We start from the raw sequence: 19913 nt of genomic DNA on the forward strand, positions 1-19913 counted from the left end.
GAGATACCACCACCCCTTATCTTGGGGGAAAAATAAATAGAAAATTTCAGAGGAAAGAAAATAAATGTATATCCTTGGAGGAAAACATTCCACCTAGAATTTCCCATGAGGTCAGATGAAATAGTTCAGTGAATAAGGCTCAGACTTACCAAGAAGTGTGACTATTTGAGTTCAATCCTGGAACTCAGATGTCATGTAAAGGTGGAAGGAAAGAACTGACTCCTCCAAAGAAGCCCTGTACCATGTTTGTGTGTGTGTGGGGGGGGGGCGCATACACACCACACAAAACAATACACAAGTCAGTAAAGGTAAAAGAAATGTAAATACTTCAGGAACTATGAAAGTGGGTAGTTAAAACAGGTGGTGTGTCAAAATATGTGTGATTTTTTTCTTTGTTTGTGTTTTCCCCAAGACTGGGTTTCTCTGTATAATAGCCCTGGCTGTCCTAAACTTGCTCTATAGACCAGACTGGCTTTGAACTCACAGAGATTGTCTGCCTCTGCCTCCTGAGTGCTGGGATTAAAGGTGTGCATCACCACTGCCTACTACTTGATATATTTTGAACTTGTGTGATTGGGTGCATATTTTTTCTTTTGAGATTATAATTATATATTTTTCCATTTTAATTATTCATTATTTTTTAAGGTTTATTTATTTACTATTATATATACAGTGCTCTGCCTGCATATACACTAGAAGAGGGCATCAGATCTCATTATAGATTATTGTGAGCCACCATGTGGTTGTTGCTGGGAATTGAACTCAGGACCTCTGGAAGAGCAGACAGTGCTCTTAACTGCTTAGCCATCTCTCCAGCCCTATTATTGTTATTTTGAGACAAAGTCTTACTATGGCGCCCTGACTGGCCTCAAACTCAGGGATCTGAAAGGACCAGAGTCGGCACAGGACACACCAAGACCAAGTTCTCAGCACAAAGGAGATGTATTTGCCTCAGACAGTGTACTGCTTCTGGATAGAGAGGAAAGAGACATAGGCAGAAGTAAATTCATAAAGGGACAAGGAAAAATACTGTATTAGGATGAAGTGTTTAATTTTTATTGGACATATTAGTCAAATGGCTTTTAATTGCTGGACTTCAATACTTTAATAGCTGGAGCTTGGTGTCCAGCCGTAGGAAGAAGAAATGGCCAAATAAACAAACAGACCTTGGTAGGTAGCTTTAGAAATGTAATCTAATGGTCATTAGCAACAGGGAGAGGCAAGATGAAGATGAAGGGCATTACCTGCCATGCTATGTTTGCTATGCTTGGGTCTGCTCGAGCCCTTCAGCATCCACTTGTCTGCCTACCCGGTGCCGGGATTGAAGCTGTTTTTCACCATGCCCAGCCCAGATGCATAAAATGTTCCTTCCTATTCAAGGTTTTCTTTTCCATATAAAATCTCTCTTTCTCACATTTTCATGATTTTTGTTTCTAACATTGCCATTCTATTTCTAGCATTTTAAAATTTATTTTTCCATTTTTTGGAATATTTTTCCCATGCAGCATAAATCATATATGGAAATATTCAAATATGCAGAACAAAGTACTCAGTGAGTTTTTTATAAAAAGCTAACCATATTTTCTGAACACCGTGTAGCAATTTCATAAGCTAGTTTAACAAGGAAAGGAACAAGACCCTCACCTTCCTAAATAGTTCTTTGCTTAAAACAGAAACTAAAACTGAGTGGACTTGAAACAGACAGAGAAGCACTGAAAGCAACAGAAAGTGGGTAGAATGTAAATTTAACAAGAAAAATGTTCAGATTAAATGCTATTCTCTAGAAAGCAAATACTTAGTAAGTTATCCATGTAGATACACTGTACTTAACATTAAGATTTCATCTTTAATTATCCCTAGTACCACATTATTATTGCTACCTTTTTTTCTGCTTACTTATTTGGTAGTTACATATTCTTTTAAGAATTGTTTTGGGATCCAGGCAGGTATGGTGACAGGTGCTTTGATCTCAGAACTTTATTGAGGCACAGGCATGTGAATCTCTTGAGTTCAAGGCTGATCTACATAGGGTTGAATAGATCCTGTCTCAAAGAGAGAGACAGAGACAAAGACAGAGAGAGATTGATTTATTTACATCCTTACTTTGTTTTGAGATGGGGCCTTCAGTATCCTAGACTGACCTGTAACTTACTGTATAGCAGAAGATGACCTTGACCCTACTACTGATCTTGCTGCCTCCACCTTCTGAATGCATTTTCTCATTTGTGTTGAGTGAGCTTTTGTGTGTTTGTTGGTATTTATTTATTTTGAGATAGAGTTTCTCTACATAATCCTGGCTGTCCTGGAATTTACTGTGTAGACCAAGCTGACTTTGAACTCACAGAAATCTGACTGCCTTTGCCTCCTTCCTAGCAAACATCCCTATATTGTTCTTTTGGGTTTTGTTTTGGTTTGATATTTTTGGCTTTTTTTTTTTCTTTCTTTTTTAGTTTTTCAACACAGGGTTTCTTTGTGTAGCCTTGACTGTCCTAGACTTATTTTGTAGACTAGGCTGGCCTCGAACTCACAGCGATCCGCCTGCCTCTGCCTCCCAAGTGCGTGTGTGCCACCACCGCCCGGCACACCTGGCTTTTCAAGACAGAGTTTCTCTGTGTATAACAGAGCCCTGGCTGTCCTGGACTCACTTTATAGACCAGGCTGGCTTTCAGCTCACAGAGATCCACCTGTCTATGCCTCCTGTGTGCTGGGATTAAAAGTGTGCACCACCACACTGGGCACATCCCTATATTTGTGACCAAATTACTTTCAACAAAATGACAAATCATTTACTGGCAAAAGATGTGTCTTTTCAACAAATGGTATCAGAGCAACTAATAACCACCTGTATCTTACGATCTAAGTTAGTTCATGACTTTAACATACCACCAAGAGCCCTTGGTATCAGAGAAAAATGAACAAGACTCCATTAAATATGTAATACTTCTGTGGTAACTGCTGTCACCAGTCAAATAGAACACTTACAGTTCCATTTTAAGCAAATGAATTAATCAGTTTTTAAAATGAGCAAAGGGAGCTAAAGAGGTGGTTTAGTGATTAAGGGTACTTACTGCTCTACCAGAGGACAAATTCCAATACCCTCATTGGGTACAGCACAATCACAAACCCCTGTAATTCCAGCTCCAAAGTCTTCGGGCCTTAAAAAAAAAATGGACAAAGGAGCCAGGCGTAGAGGCACATGCTTTTAATCCCAGTACTTGGGAGGCAGAGGCAGTTGGATCGCTGTGAGTTCAAGGCCAGCCTGGTCTACCAAGGGAGTCCAGGACAGCCAAGGCTACACAGAGAAACCCTGTTTCAAAAAAAAAAAAATAGTTGGCTTGGGATTGGGGCAGGGATCCCATACCTGCTCCACTATGGGAAGAGTTTAGAGGATTAATGTCTGCCCTGCCCCAGGTTAAATAAGGCTATTTAAAAATATAACAGGTGTCTGTGTCTTGATTGATTGCCAGCGGGTTATACTGATGTAATAATAATAGGTCATAAAGATAATTAAAAAACAACAATATCCAGATTTTTTCATTAGGTATAATGTTAGCTGTGCGTTTTTATAAATATCCTTTGCAGTTGGCGAACTTCTATTTTAAGGTGATGATGATTTTTTTAGCATGAAAAAGTACTCTTGATGGTCCTGTGATTCTCTTTTTTTCTCCCATTGTACTGCCAATATAGTATATTATGTGAATTATATTCCTAAAATAAATGTAATAAATAATAATTAGCATTGTTGGCACACACCTTTAATCCTAGCACTTGGAGGCAGAAGCAGGCAGATCTCTGAGTTCAAGGACAGAGAAACCCTGTCTCAAAAAACAGAAACAAACAAATACAATGTACACTTTGACATGTGTATTTATTTGTTCTTGCTATTTATTTATTTTTGTGCTATGGATTGACACTCTGGCTTGTGCCTGATGGAATGGACTCTACCACTGAGCCACAACTACCCTGGTATAACTCTTTGCATGTTGATGTACTTACTGGATTTTGTTGAAGACTTTTTTGTTCATATCATTAGGGATATATCCCTGTAGTTTTCTCATTATTATCACTATTATTACGTTGTCTGCTTTTGTTATTAGACTAAGATTGTATTTGCTAGGCATAGTGGCTCATGCTTTTTTTTTTAAGGTTTTATTTATTTATTTTATGTATATGAGTGCTCTACCTACACGCCAACAGAGGGCATTAGAGGCTATAGAGGGTTGTCAGCCACCATGTGGTTGCTGGGAATTGAACTGAGGACCTCTGGAAGAGCAGATAGTGATTTTTAATTGCTGAGCCATCTCTCCAGCCTGTGGCTCATGCTTTTTAATTTCAGTACTCTGGAGGCAGAGGAAGTAGATCTCCGAGTTCAAGGCCAGTCTAGATTATAGTGATACTGTGTCCTAATAAAGTGAGTTGGACCTATTTATTATTTTTGAAGTTTATTTTAGAGGTTTCTGGTGCTGTTTTAAAGTATTTGTTTGGCTTTTGTGAGTGTGTATGTTATGGAGGTTGGAGTTAGCTGTACTAAGTCTGCACCATGTGCATACCCAGTGCCCATGGATACCAGATAGGGTGTCAGAGCTTCTGGAACTGGAATTAGAGACAGCACTGAGTTGCCCTATAGGGACTGGAAATCTAAACAGGGTCATCTGGAAAAGTAACCAATGCTTAGTTTCTTTCCATGGAGTTGTTTCCTAGCAATTGATTGCAAAAATAACTTATGTAAATGTTTCAGACTTTACTTCAAACATGTAACTGTTTAAATATTTGTACTGGTATATTTGTGTGGTTTAATTTCAGAAGCTCTATCTGTAACAAATCCTGCTGCATCTTCCGAGACTGCTGGTGCTGCTCCCACTTCCTCCAATGTTGGTGCAGTTAAACAAGACCTTCATCTGACTTCATCAGCTGGAAACACCCTGGAAAATGCAAACTCCACAGAACCCCCCATATCCATCGGACTTGATAGTCTTTCTTCAGACCAGCTGGCGAAAGGACAGGACACAGTTGCAATAGAAGGTTTTACAGATGATGAAAATATTGACAGTGGAGGAGAAGGTCAATACAGAGAACGTGATGAATTTGTAGTAAAGATAGAAGACATAGAAACATTTAAGGTGAGTGACTGTTCCCAGGTTTAAAGGGTCTAGTGTAGTTGGAGCTCTTGTGTTTTCATGATGGCTTTCATAGCACACCTGTAATGCCCTACAAACTTTTTTATGAGTATCCTGTTACTGTGTTTGATAAAGTCAGAATGGATGTATTTATACTTTAATTAATTAATTAATTTAGCCCCTTACTCTGTAGCAAAGGTTGGCACTGTGGCAGGGGTTGTCACAAGCAGCTGATATTTAGTTTTCGAGATGGGGTCTCACATAGTTCAGGCTGGCCATGGACATGCCATGAAGCTGAGGATGACCTTGAACTTTAGCCTCCACCACTGAAATGCTGGGATTATAGGCACATGCTCCTTTACATAGTTTTATGTAGCCCTTAGGACTGATCAGGGCTTTGTATGTGCCAGGCAATCACTTTACCAACTCAGCTACATCTCAAGTCCAAATTTCAGCACTTTTGGTAATTTTTTTTCAAGACATCCGAATGAAAATATTATTAGGGAGTATAAGAAAATGTTTATATAATTTAAAGAAAATAGCAGAACTAACATAAACATGAAATTAGATTTAATTTCGTAATTTAGGTTGTAGTGCCACGAATGGCACGATTAACGCAGAGCGATCTAAGCCACACTTGTTTGGGTTAGTGAGGTAGGCTCAGGTCACAGAGTCAGCTGAGCCTTGCCCTGTGCAGTCCAGAGAGCCTGAACTACTGCCTCTGACTCAGCCTTCCAAGTTTGGGATAACAGGTTGAGCCACCATGCACAGATAGCCATATTTACAAGTCTTTGGAATTTTGTTCATTTGTTTCTGCTGATACTGTTTTTAAATTGTGATGGAAAGCAATGGGATTAGATAGAACAAGGAAGTCTGTAACATTTTAACTGTCAATGAGCCTACTATTCACACTTAACTCCTGTTACAGCTGTAGCATATTTCTTTGGGCTATTGTAAAACTCTATAAATGACAAGATAATACTATTAGCACAGTCATTTTAGTTAGTAAAAAGGCAATGGGATTCGTGTCAGTGAACTCCTTTTTCTTAGGAAAACTTGAAACAGAGACTGAACTTTTAGGGGTTGTGTTTAGCTATATGGCACCCTCCCCTTTAGCATGTTTAATCAAGTCCGTGGGTTTTATACCTCTAGAGAGAGGGAGAGAGAGAGAGAGAGAGAGAGAGAGAGAGAGAGAGAGAGAGAGAGAGAGAGAGAGAGAGAGAGAGAAACAGACAGACAGACAGAGAGAGTATGTGTGTGTAGGTGTAGTGGATGGTTGATTATTGTAGAAACTCAGACATAGAAGATAAAAATTGAAAAGTTATGTGGTGATATAAACCCTTAATACAGGGGGCTGGAGAGATGGCTCAGTGGTTAAGAGCATTACTTGCTCTTCCAAAGGACCTGGGTTCAATTCCCAGCACCCACGTGGCAGCTCACAACTATCTGTAACTCCAAGATCTGACACCCTCACACCAGCGCACATAAATTAAAATTAAATAAAATATTTAAAAAATAAAATAAACCCTTAATACCAGCACTCAGCAGGCAGAAGCAGGTCATCTCTGTAGGTTTGAAGTCAGCCTGGTCTACATACAAATTCTAGCCCAGCCAGGGCTACATAGAGACTCTTCCTCCACCCCATCCCCCAGCCCCCCACCCCAGTAAGAAGAATGAAATGTTGAGTTAAGGTAGGCCTTCAAGATTCCTCCCCACAGTATCATTCTATTAATATAAGCATGTTGGTATTTTCATAAATGTATTTAATTTTGCCTATTATAGGAAGCTTTAAATATGGGAAAAGAGCCCCCAGCTATTTGGAAAGTCCAGAAAGCTTTGTTACAGAAATTTGTTCCTGAAATTCGAGATGGGCAAAGAGAATTTGCAGCTACAAATAGTGTAAGTAAAATGCTTGATTCTATCAGCCTTTCTAAACCAACCCTCAGGGACAAAATGATGTTGCTCACAACTGCCTGTAACTCCAGCTCCTCTTCAGGTACCTGCACTCATTTGCACATGACCTTTCTCGTGTTTCCCGCCCCCCCTCACACACACACACACACACACACACACACACACACACACACACACACACACACACTTTCTCTCTCTCTCCCTCCCTCCCTCCACCTGCCCCTTCCCAAAATCAGGATAAAACCAGGTTAGGGTTATGTTCTGTTTTGTAAAATGTGAAGCATAGCTGGCAATGAGGTCAACAAAGTAAGATGTATGTGTAGATTATGTAATTGTATAATCAGCTGCTTCTTTCTTTAGTACCTTGGGTATTTTGGAGATGCAAAAACTAAATACAAACGGATCTATGTGAAGTTCATTGAAAATGCAAACAAAAAGGAGTATGTCAGAGTATGTTCCAAAAAGCCAAGAAATAAGCCTTCACAAACTATCAGGTATTGTTTTCTTATGTCATTGATGAACTTATTTGGGTATTGTTATAGTTTAAATGATGTCATCAGTTGAAGAGACTGAGAATGCTGCAGTACCTATTGTAGTAAGTGAATGCTTTTCAAAGGATAGGTGGGCGTTGTAAAGCTAGTCATTTTATCTGGTGTCCCTGTAGTAAATGGAAACAACAGAAGGTGCAAAATTGTTTTGAATCTAGTTCTTTGTGACAGAACCTCTCTGAAGCCCTCTTTTCCATCCATAAAGTGAAAGTAATAAATGAATGTTGTTTACAGCAGGGTAATTAACTGGGGGTTGAGGCACACACAGACCTGTGCGTTACTAGGTCAGCACACAGTAGAATTCCTATCACAGATCAGTGTGCTTGGGCATGACCCTACATCCTCTCAAGAATCAATCCAGTGTTATCTGGTTAGTTTAACTAAGACCATCACCTGTTTTCAAGCTGCTGGCCCGGTTGTCATGGTAGATTTTAACCACATAAATTTTTTAATTCAGCATAGGACAAATCTTCAGGAGTTCTCAGACAGATGCATTTGCTTTTCTACATCAAAACTTAGTACACCAGACAGCTAGATTTGCCCTTCCATACTTCAGATTCTCTGGAAAGTCAATTGATAAGGCGTTTGGCGGGGTAAAGATTGAGTTAATAGCCCCTTAATAACTGAACATAGAGTGTTGGTGCCGATCTATTTCATGAAAATACTATGGGAGTTACTTGGATTTTATCTTAGAAGTGTTGGTCTGAGTATGTTTAATCTTTTCTTATTAATCATAAAAGTCACTTTTCTTATTTCAAGTCTTCAAAAGGTTTAATGATGTTAATTGAAATTTGTTTTAACATTGCAGAAATGTTCTGTCTAAGCCAAGTAGTATCAGTAAAACTTCTGACCCACCAGTATCAAAAACAACTACAAAAACCCCTTCCACAAAACCCAAAGTTAAACAGCTCAAAATAAAGGCTGAGCCACCACCAAAGAAAAGGAAGAAATGGAAAGAAGAATTTTCATCATCACAATCTGAATCATCTCCTGAGGTCCGTTCTATCAATAGTGAGGATGAGGGTGAGTTCCCCAAGAAATTATTATTTTGAGACTTTCAGACAATGTGTAGGAACGGAGGGAGACAATGATGGTGACAGTTCAGATCAGATTTGTTACTAGCAAATTAATGCTATTGTACAGTTCCTTATGCTTTATACAAATCACACCCTACAGAACACATTTGGCTTACACATGTAGCTCTGTAAAGTAAGAAAGGCAGAATTCACCTTGGTGTGCTCTAGCTTGAGGAATGCCAATTGTCTTCTGTGTCTGGGGATTACTAAGAATTATCTGGTCCTCATACTGATGAGATGGCTCAGTGGCCAAGAGGAGCTGCGAGTTCCCAGCACCCATATCAAGGCAACTCACAACAGCTATAACTCCAATTCCTGCACACACATGGTGCACATAAACTCATGGAGGCACATATATATGCACATAAGCAAAAAGAAATAAATTTTTAAAAATCCTTGGGCTAGAGAGATGGCTCAGAGGTTATGAGCACCAGGTGCTCTTCCAAAGGTCCCCGATTTCAGTTCCTATCAACCACATGCTAGCTCACAACCATCTATAGTGAGATCTGTTGCCCTCTTCTGGCAGGGATGTGTAAATGCAGGCCAAACACTGTATATATAATAAACAAATAAATCTTTACAAAAAGAAAGAAATCCTTAGTCCCTAAATTCTCTATCTGTGTTTATGCTAAAAGAAAAAAGCAAACAAATCTAGGATGAAACAATCCAAACTATAATTAACTAATATAATATGATAGCATGATATATTAAGCATATCTATCAATATTTGCTATATTAGAGTTTAAAACATGTACAATGCAAAAATACACAGCACACATTCCATTAGCTACCAAAACAAGGAATATAGTATAAATAAGAAATTTCAGACAGTTCAGCAGAGGACAGAAGTTGGCAGACTGGTTTGCAGGCATGTCTGATTGTTACCCAACTTTCATGAATAATTTTATTGGAATACAGCCTCACAGACACTATTTGGAAATACATGATTTTATATAGTTGCAGCTTTGAGTTGCTGTTACAGAGACCATTTGACCAGAAAAACACAAAAAGTATCCACTACAGGAAATTTTACTTTTATTCCTCTAAATCATAATAGTGAAGAAAGATGAAGGGAAAGTGAAAGGCCATTCAAGTCATACTAAAGCTGAGAAGTTTAGGATCTTTATAAATAAAGAAGACTTTTTGGAGGAACTCAAGTAGAAAGCAACATGATGAAATTTGAAATTTAATTATTAGACCTAGTTTCAGGCATAAATGGTACCAGAACCTACGTAGTGAAAACAGAATGGAAGAGGAGACAACTGAAACTGAGGGCGTGCTCTTCTAGCTCTTAGATGAGGAGTTCATTGGTTGTTGGGGACATAGGTAGAGTTGATATCTAGAATGGTTTGTCTGAGAGCTATTCATGGAAGATACTTGATTAGAATTAGAGCCATAATATATATAAAATCCTCTGTGGGGAAAAAAAAATCCTCTGTGTTGAAATCTACTTTAAATGTTTTGTTTTGCAACAGAGTCTCTCTAAGTAGCTCTGGTTGTCATGGAGCTTACTATGTAAACCAGGCTGTCTTGGAACTCACAGAGATCCTTCTGCCTTTGCCTCCTGAATGCTGGGATTAAGTATGTTTGTGGTGGTGTTATTTTTAGTTGTCCCCCAATCAGCACATATATGTTACAACAAGTGCAAATTAAATATTAAAGGTAAAAGCATATATATCAGTATTATAATGAACTTCACTGCTGTGTGTGTGTGTGTGTGTGTGTGTGTGTGTGTGTTCCATAATTGGCTGGTGTCCGAATATGGGTTTGTGCATTTGAATATACTGTGCTTGCAGAGGTCAAAAGGGTGCATTGAATCCCTTGGAACTGGAGTCACAGGCAGTTGTGACCTGCTCACCATGGGTGTTATGAACCAAAATTGCATGCTCTCCAGGAACAGTATATGCTGATCTATCTTTCCTGTACTAGTTTTTGTCTTGTTTTACGATTTATTTTAATTTTATATATATGACTGTTTTGCTTGCATTTATTTATATGCACACCATTCAGGCCTCCTGCCCACAGAGGTGAGAAGAGGACATTGGCTCTCTTAGAATTCCAGTTTCAGCCAGATCCTCTGGAAGAGCATCCAGTGCCCTTAACCGCGGAGCCATCTCCAGTTCTGGCCTTTATTGGACTCTTAATCCTCGTGTCTCTAGAGGCCTCCTGAGTGCTGGACTATAGTCATGCACCACCAATCCCATTTAACCCTGAAGTTTTGCCATGGAATTTATATATGAATAGGCTATACATGTCACTAGGATTCTGTAATAATTTTAAGTGTAGAAATAAAGAAGAAATATCTTTGTTTGTGGGTGGCTGGTAGTGTTTTGTTTGTTTGGTTTCTTGAAACAAGCGTCTTAGCTGGCCGGAGCTCATGCAAACCAGGTTGGCCTTGGATTTATAGAACTCTTCCTGCCTCTGCCTCCCATCACCATGTCCACTCTTGGATTCTGTACTAGACAAGTCATTGAGACTACAGCCAGGTGTCTGTGGTGAGACAGGTCAGAAGAGAAAATGGCTCTCACCTGGCCTGTGTCAGATGCTACAGTGGTGCCAGGCCTCAGTCACCTGGGAAGCTTTTTATATGGATAAGCTTTAACACCATTCTTAACTCCACCACTACCAATGCTCCTTTTCTGAAAGCTACCAGTCTGGGCTTTGTTCTGTATTACAAGCTCCACAGTGCTGCCTGATGACACAAACCTATAATCTCAGCACTTGGGAGGTTGATGTTTTTGAAGACTGCTGAGTGCACAGAACAAAACAAGCCCTGCAGTGAATGTGTTATATATACCAGGCTAGCCTTAAACTTGGTAAGTCACTGTTGATGACCTTGAACTCCTGATCTTCCTGCCTTACCTACTAAGTGCTGGGATTGCAGGTGTGCACCACCACAATTCAGTTCATCTGTGATGTGTTTGTCTCTGTGTTTGAATATTCATGTGCATGTTGATGTGCATGTGCAGACCAGAGGTTGGTGTCTCCTTATTTTTTATGACTTCCATTGAACCTGGAACCTAATGATTGGGCAAGACTGGCTGGCTAGCAAACTTCCAAGGATCTTCCTGTCTTCATCTTCCCAGCACTAGGATTAAAAGTGTGTGCCATTACCCTTGTCTTTTTAATGTGAGTAACTGGGGATCTGAATTTAGATCTTCATGCCTCACGGACAACACTTTACTGACTGAGCCATCTCCCAACCCTGCCTCGGTTATCTCTACACAAAGAATCAGGAAGGCTCAACTTTAGGAGAAATCATGTCTTCAGTCTTGTCTTCAGGCTACTAATATAAATATAAAGAAAAATAATATTAAAATTGTCAAGAAGTGTTGGAGATTGGTCTGATGTACTCTGATGCTATTTGCTGGCCCCTAAGATCTTGTTACTGCCTGGAACCTTGCCTCCTGATTGGCTGAATAACTATACCTGGGCAAGGCAAAAGAAGGATACAGAGTAAAGGTTCTTTGGACAGAGAGAATCTTGAGAGAGGAGAGACAGGACAGAGGAAGAGGATGGAGGAGAATTGCCATGGGACCAGAATAGAGCCGCGTGGCCCAGAGAAGGGACTCTGAAGCTCCACATGGAAAGAGATGCAGAACATTAGCAAGTATTTTGGGATTCTGGGTGGGAGGTAGCTCGAATAGAAATCATTAGAAGCAGATGGAATGGGATGGAGACTGGGAGTTACTGGAGGACGGCTTAGGAGGTAGCGTCTGCCTTGCTGGTAAAGGCTGGTTCTCAAATACATCAGGTGTCTGTGTTTTCCTTGATTGATAGTGGGTTAGAAAATACTGCCCTGACAATAATTACCCTAATAATAAACATTTATTAGACCATAGTTGTAAATTAAGCACAACACAGAAGGAAAAATTTAGTATCTTATCTCTTATTCATCCTAGAATTTGATCCTCCAGCTCCCTTTGTCACTCGATTTCTGAACACAAGAGCTATGAAGGAAACTTTCAAAAGTTACATGGAATTGCTTGTTAGCATTGCTCTGGATCCTGACACCATGCAAGCCCTAGAGAAGAGCAATGGTATGGCCTGTTGAGAAGCATACTTAAAACTTCTTTGTTTGTTAATTGAATTTTCTCACTATTGTCTCTTTTGTGTTGTTATTTATTCTTTTTTTTTTTTTTAAGTTTGTTTTGGAAAAGTGTCTCGTGTGTAGACAAGGCTGGCCTTGAACTCAGAGATCCCCATGTCTCTGCCTCCCAAGTGCTAAGTATTGTGTATGCCAGCATGCTTGACATTTCCCCCTAATGCTTGCCTGTTACTTAATTATATGTATATGGTATATGTAATATATGCCAGCACTGTACCAGTAAATTAACAGTCTAATAACTGCAGGTATTTAATACATTATCAAAAATGAGTAATTTGTTACTGTCATTTTTACTCTCCCCTTTTCTAACATTTTTTTTGACTCATTTTTGACAATGGGTTATACTTATTTTTCTTCCCCTCCTTTGTCTTTGCCCGAAATTAGAATGAACTAAGACTATCTCAGCTGGGTGTGGTGGTACACACCTTTAGTCACAGCATTCAGGAGTCAGAGACAGGTTATCTCTGTGAGTTCTAGGCTGGTTGGAATTACATAGTGAGACCCGGTCTCAAACAACAAATGAAGTCTTTGAGTGGGATTGTAGTTAAGGAATAGCAAGGCACTTAACTAACTAGTATGTCAAGGCCCTGCCTCCGTCTCTAGTATTAGCCAGAAGAACAAGTCTTGTTCATACTCAGTGTTTTACAGAATTTTACTTTGTTTGTATTTTGTAGCAGTGCTATTATTAGATCATAAATGAGGTTTAGAGAAATTAATCATCACCTTAGTGGTCTCCCTCTCTCCCCACACCCCCCTCTCTCTTTCTCTCTCTTTCCTCTCTCTCTTCCCCCATCTTCTCTCCTCTCCCCTTCTCTCTCTTCCCCTCTCCCTCCCATTTCTCCCCCCTCTCTTCTCTCTCCCCCCTCTTCCTCCCCCTCTCTTCTCTCTCCTCTCCTGCTTCTCTCCTCCCCTCTCCCTCCCATTTCTCCCCTCTCTATTTCTCCCCCGCTCTCTCCCCCGCTCTCTCCCCTCTGTCTCCTCTCTCCCCATATATATATTAAGTGAGCAAAAGCGTCAGGTGTGGTGGTGTACAAATTTAATCCCAGCACTTGAGAGGAAGAAGCAGATAGATGGGAGCTAATCTGGTCTATATAGCATATTCTGTGCCCGCCAGCTACAGAATGAGGACTTGTCCCCCCCAAAAAGAAGTAAAAAGCAGGACTTTGGCCACAGGGCCACTATTGTGCAGAGTTGCTTTCTCGTTGCTTTAATAAACCTACTTTGCAGGCTGACCTTTGCTCTGAAAGCCTTTTGTTTTGTTTTTTGGAGACAGGGTTTCTCAGTATGGCTCTGGCTGCCCTGGAACTCACTCTGTAGACCAGGCTGACTTCAAGCTCACAGATCTGCCTGCCTCTGCCTCCAGCATGCTATTGAAGGCCTATGCCACCACCTCCAGCTTAATTAAGTGCCTGTTTCGTTTGAGGGCTAGTGGGTTAGTCAAGACTGGGTTTCTCTGTATAGCTCTAGCTGTCCTGGAACTCTATAGACCAGGCAGGCCTCGAACTCACAGAAAATCTCCTGCCTCTTCCAAGTCCTGGGATTAAAGGCATGCGCCACCACCACCCAGCTAAATGCCTGTGTCTTAAAAGCTGTATTTTACATAAGCCAACAAGTGTAGTGTCTTCTAAGATACATACGGTTTGAAGGGGGAAAAGAGGGTGTTAGCACATTTTTATGTTGATAGTTTATCTTATTAAATTGACATTTCAGATGAACTACTTTTACCACATATGAAAAAAATAGATGGAATGCTGAATGATAACCGGAAAAGACTTCTTGTGAATCTTCATTTGGACCAGTCATTCAAGGTACCTCCACTTGATGATGCATTACCAAACCTCAGGGCAGTCAGTCCCAAACAAATAGAAAGATAAATTGACTATAAAGTCATTCTCATTTCTGCATTTTTAAAAAGGTTTATGTAATTTATGCATATGTGTGCCCTCTTTGCATGTGTGTTTGAATGACAGAAGAGAGCATCAAATCCCAGTATAGATGTTCGTGAGCTATCATGTGGGTGCTTGGAACTGAACTCAGGACCTCTGTAGAGTAGCCAGTGCTCTTAACCGCTGAGCCATGTTTCCAGCTCCCTGCAATTTTTTTTTAATGTAACAAGATATGCTATTTATTCATAATGGGTCTGTTTAGCTCATTTTTAGCTTTTTGTGTGTATGTTATGTTTAAATTCATTTTTCAGTCATTTATTTGTAATGTAATATAAAATATTTTCATGTTTCCCAAAAGTAATTCTCTTAATTCAAGTCTTGTATTCCTTTTATATCTTTTTTTTCCAAAGACATATTTTTATTTTCTGTGTATGGATTGGTGTTTTGCTTACAAGTACTTTCTGCAAAATGTATGTGCAATTCTCATAAAATTTCTAAAAACAATATTTTGGGCTAGAGAGATGATTCAGCATATAAGAGCACCCATTGCTCTTCCAGAGGTCCCGGGCTGGATTTCCAGCACCCACATGGTGGCTCACAGCCATCTCTAACTCCAGTCTCAGGAGATCCAATACTCTCTTCTGCCATACACATGATACACAGATATACATTCAGGCAAAATACTCAAATACATAAAATAGTAAAAGTAAAATCTTAAAAATAAGTTTAAGAAATTTAAAACTTAACACCATATCTGTAATTAAAGATTAACTGGGTTGTGGAAACATACCTATAATCCCAACACTTGTAAGGTGGAAGCAGGAAGATGAGGAATTCTAGTTTTTACTATTAAAGTATATTAGCAACATAAGTTGCTATTTTTGTTACCTGAAATACAGAAATGAAAGATAATCTGAACTCTTAAATTTTATCATAAAAGCTACTCAGTCCAGAAAACTTGGCAGGTTTTCTTTTTCATGTGTAACAACACCATAAACTATCTGCATATATCTACTTAGGCAAAGGCTTGTTATTGTCTCCATTGGTGGTAATTACATTCATTTGTAAGAAAAGTTAATCTTGAAATGCTTCAGATAGAAAATTAAGAAACATTTTCTTTAGAAATAATTAGCATCATAAAATTATTAAAAAAAATTTAACACACCAATGCACATTAAAAATTAAATAAAATTATAAAAAAAAAAGAGAAATAATTAGCATCATGAGAACATGTTGGATCACAGCTGTAAGTCCAGCATTCCAGAGGCTGAGGCAGGAGCATGACCATGGCTTCCAGGCCTGAGTGGCCTCCATAATCGTTATCTTTAAGAAGTAAACAAACAAACTAAAGGAATGTGTAGAATAGAGTAGGGTATATAGTTTAGTGGAATATTTGCCTAAAACACATTAGGTTCCAGGTTCAGTGCTCTATACAACTCCCAAATAAAGGAAAGAAAAGAAAAGTAAAATATTAGCACCACTTGCTGTGATAAACTTGGTGCCTTTTCAATATAGATTTATTTATCTGTTATGTTTCTGAGTGTTTTACTTTACATGCATATAAGTGCACCACAGACATGCAGTGCCCTCAGAGGTCAGAGTACAGTGTTTGATCTCCCTTGTAATTACAAACAGTTGCAAGCATCCATGTGTAAGCTAGGAACCAATCCTGGTCCTCTGTGCAAGTAGTGTTTAACCACTGACACCTTTCTAGTGCCAAGGTTGTAACTTTAAAAGTATGTCCTAAAGCTTCTAGAGTTAGTGGTGCTCTGTCTTCACCCTTCAGGATCTTAAGCATCTTCTAGAGTTAGTGGTGCTCTGTCTTCACCCTTCAGGATCTTAAGCATCTTCTAGAGTTAGTGGTGCTCTGTCTTCACCCTTCAGGATCCTAAGCATCTTCTAGAGTTAGTGGTGCTCTGTCTTCACCCTTCAGGATCCTAAGCATCTTCTAGAGTTAGTGGTGCTCTGTCTTCACCCTTCAGGATCCTAAGCATCTTCTAGAGTTAGTGGTGCTCTGTCTTCACCCTTCAGGATCTTAAGCATCTTCTAGAGTTAGTAGTGCTCTGTCTTCACCCTTTAGGATCTTAAGCATCTTATCCTCGTTGGAAAATGTAAGTTTTCTCCTTTTGTCTCCAATGGCCTATTGTCAATAGGTTTCAAATTTATAGTCTGTTTTTTGGTTTGTTTGCTTTTGACTTGTTTTTATTTCTGTTATTTTGTTAGTTTTTTCGTTTTTCAAGACATGGTTTCTCTGTGTATCCCTGGCTAGCCTGGAACTCACTCTGTAGACCAGACTAGCCTTGAACTCAGGGATCTTTCTGTTTCTACCTCCAAGTGCTGGGATTAAAGACATGTGCCACCATGCCTGCCTTAATCAGGGTTTTTTGTTTTTGTTTTTTAACAAAGAGCACAAGTAACGTGAGAAAGGAATGAGGTAGAAAACTGATGATAGCACTTTAGTAGATATCAAAAGTTTTATGTTTTTCAAATAACATTTCCCAGTTACACTTAGACCTAAGAAATATTTTTGTTTTTAAAATATACTGTTTTTGCACGCCTTTAATCCAGCACTTGGGAGGCAGAGGTAGGTGGTTCGCTGTGAGTTCGAGACCAGCCTGGTCTACAAAGTGAGTCCAGGACAGCCAAGGCTACACAGAGAAACCCTGTCTCGAAAAACAAAAAACAAACAAACAAATAAAAAAAGTACTGTTTTCAGGTTCACAATATTAGTTTATAGATAGTGTCAGTCTGGAAGAGAACAGTGGAAGTTAATTTGCATTGTGATTTAAGTATAACAACAGCACGTGTAACCCGTTACTGCTGCTAACTAACTGGACTCTTAGAAAATTGACCAAAGTGGCCACAATTGTCTGCAGGGATTATTCTGTTGTTATGTACAGTTTTTCAGGTCACACTGATTTACCCAGCAGGTAAGGGCATAAATGTCAGTGGGTTTTAAAGAATAGACCAAGACTGGTTCTGCCATGTGGCCACTGTATATTAGTGGTGGCTCCCTGGCAGTGGACATAACACCATCAAATTCTGGTTCAGGATCTTACCTCACAAGTGCTTTCTGTGCAGCCCATGGAAGCAAGAAAAGCGATGCAGGAAAAATACAGCCTTAGTCTCACTGTCTTCTCTCCTCATCCTCATTTAGAATCCGATGATTTCACTGTAGCTTAATTTGCCTGTGGTTCAGGGTGCTAGTCATGGCTTAAGTGGTGTGTGCTTTGAAGAAATGTGAATGCCCCTGGTTTCCCTAGTTTCCAGTCAGAGAGGCATTATTAGCAATAACTCATGAGCTCTTCAGCATGCTATGCTATTGTTGTTTAATGAATCAGGCCATGTAATTAGTCCAGATTCAAGGAGTGGGGAGACAGAATCCACACCCTGTGGGAGAAGGCACAGTGAATTTGTAACTGCCTCCCGGCTGTAACCATCCACATGTGTATATGCGTGTGCTTGTGTGTACATAAATTGTGATTGGCTAGAAATTCAGGTTCAATTTCTTCTGATGTCTGTTATCCTTCATTATTTTAAAGAATGCTTTGGAAAGTTTTCCTGAACTAACAATTATTACTCGAGACTCTAAAGCAAAAAGTGGAGGATCTGCTATTTCTAAAATCAAAATGAATGGCAAAACTTATAATAAGAAAACTCTAAGGACTTCTAAAACAACCACTAAGTCTGCACAGGTAAGAAAGAATATACTGCTTAATGAATGTATACCTTTTCCACTTAACACAGCCCTATGAACCCACTGAAACAAATAAATATGTTACTATGAAGGGTCAAGTCAGTGAGGCAGGAATAAGCAGTTGTGGTGTGAGGAACAGGCACACTGTTGTTTTCTGTTCTGGGTATGCCCGGAACTGTACCTGGCAAATTGTGACTGCCAGCAAAAGTATCCCATGTTGAAGGTTAGGTGTTTGTATAGTTTTAAAATATTTTTAATTTATTAAAAATATTTGTGTAACATGTTTTGAAGTATAAAAAATTTATTCAGGGCTGGTTGGTGGTGGGGCACATCTTTAATCCCAGCACTCAGGATGCAAAGGTGGGTGGATCTCTGAGTTAGAGACCAGCCTGGTCTACAGAGCAAGTTCCAGGGCAGCCAGGGCTATACAAAGAAACCCTGTCTCAAAATAGAAAAATGAACAGCAATAAAATGAATATTCTGTAAGCCAGGCATGGTGGTGCATGCCTGAATCCCAGCACTTGGTAGCTGGAAACAGAAAGACCAGGAGTTTGACGATGGCCTCAGCAATGTAATAATTTCAAGAGTAGCCTTGGCTATATGAGATCCTGTCTCAAAACAAAACAAAACAAAAACCCAACAACAACAAAAACCCCTATTTTCTTTAGAAATACATTTACAAATGCAAAAGGTATGTAGTTACTGCAAAATAGTTTATATGGACAACAATCCAGGTTCCAGAGTTTTTACCATGAGCCTTCTTGACCCCCAATGCTGAACTTTGTCCAAGCTCTGAGACAATCAGAGAGCATGGGGTGACTGAGCTGGGGGAACCCCACAACTCAGCTGTTGTGAGACCCACCGTGATCAACATATCCAGAGAGGTCTCTGTGCCTGACTGTGTAGTCTGGGCCTGTTCAGTGCACTCTTCTTGAACTTCTGCTGCCTGGGTTTCATTGTCTGTCCTATCTGTGAAGTCCAGAGATAGGAGGATGTGGACAACGCGAATGGAGCCCAGGCTTATGCCTCCACTGCCAAGTGCCTGAACATCAGCTCCCTAATCTTCGGCATCGTTGTCTGCAACGTGATTGTCCTCACCACCTCTGTGGCAGGCTTTCAAGCTTTTTCACAAAGAAACCACATTCTGGATTCTGATCCTGTCCCGCGCTCCACTGTCCACATCTGGCCCTATCCTTAGCTTCAGACCTTGACCATACACATTTGCAAATGTTACCCTCACGCATCTGTCTACTGTGGACTCAATAAAGTAAACAGGGTGGCCAAAATAAAAAAGATCCAGAGGGCCAGACCTGGTGTCACACCTTTAATTCCAGAGAGAGACCGTGGGATCTCTGTGAGTTCTATCTAAGACAGGCCAGGGCTATGTAGAGAGACCCTATCTCAGAAAACAAAACAAAACTGTGGTATTTATTATTTTTCTTTTGTTTGAGACAAGGTCTTAAGATGCTAGCCTGGAACTTGCTGTGTAAACCAGGCTGGCTTTAAAATTCACAGGTAGGGGGGCTGGAGAGATGGCGCAGAGGTTAAGAGCATGGACTGCTCTTCC

At 39.8% G+C, this 19913-nt stretch overlaps 1 protein-coding gene across 2 annotated transcripts in view; it reads left to right on the forward strand.

Annotated features, from left to right (window-relative positions):
- The window catches only part of QSER1 (glutamine and serine rich 1), a 61162-nt gene that overhangs the window by 34334 nt on the left and 6915 nt on the right, over positions 1-19913 (forward strand). The window contains exons 4-10 of one of the 2 annotated variants that reach the window (XM_084775589.1): positions 4804-5120; positions 6900-7016; positions 7392-7525; positions 8388-8602; positions 12558-12695; positions 14474-14571; positions 18192-18344. In XM_084775589.1, coding sequence (XP_084631715.1) covers positions 4804-5120; positions 6900-7016; positions 7392-7525; positions 8388-8602; positions 12558-12695; positions 14474-14571; positions 18192-18344 — 1172 coding nt within the window. Of the gene's footprint in view, positions 1-4803; positions 5121-6899; positions 7017-7391; positions 7526-8387; positions 8603-10665; positions 10963-12557; positions 12696-14473; positions 14572-18191; positions 18345-19913 lie in introns of those variants that run through there. The other variant, XM_084775590.1, reaches the window with a different exon arrangement.

This window comes from Acomys minous (genome assembly GCF_964271855.1).
Source record: "Acomys minous genome assembly, chromosome: 3".
NCBI lineage: Eukaryota > Metazoa > Chordata > Mammalia > Rodentia > Muridae > Acomys > Acomys minous.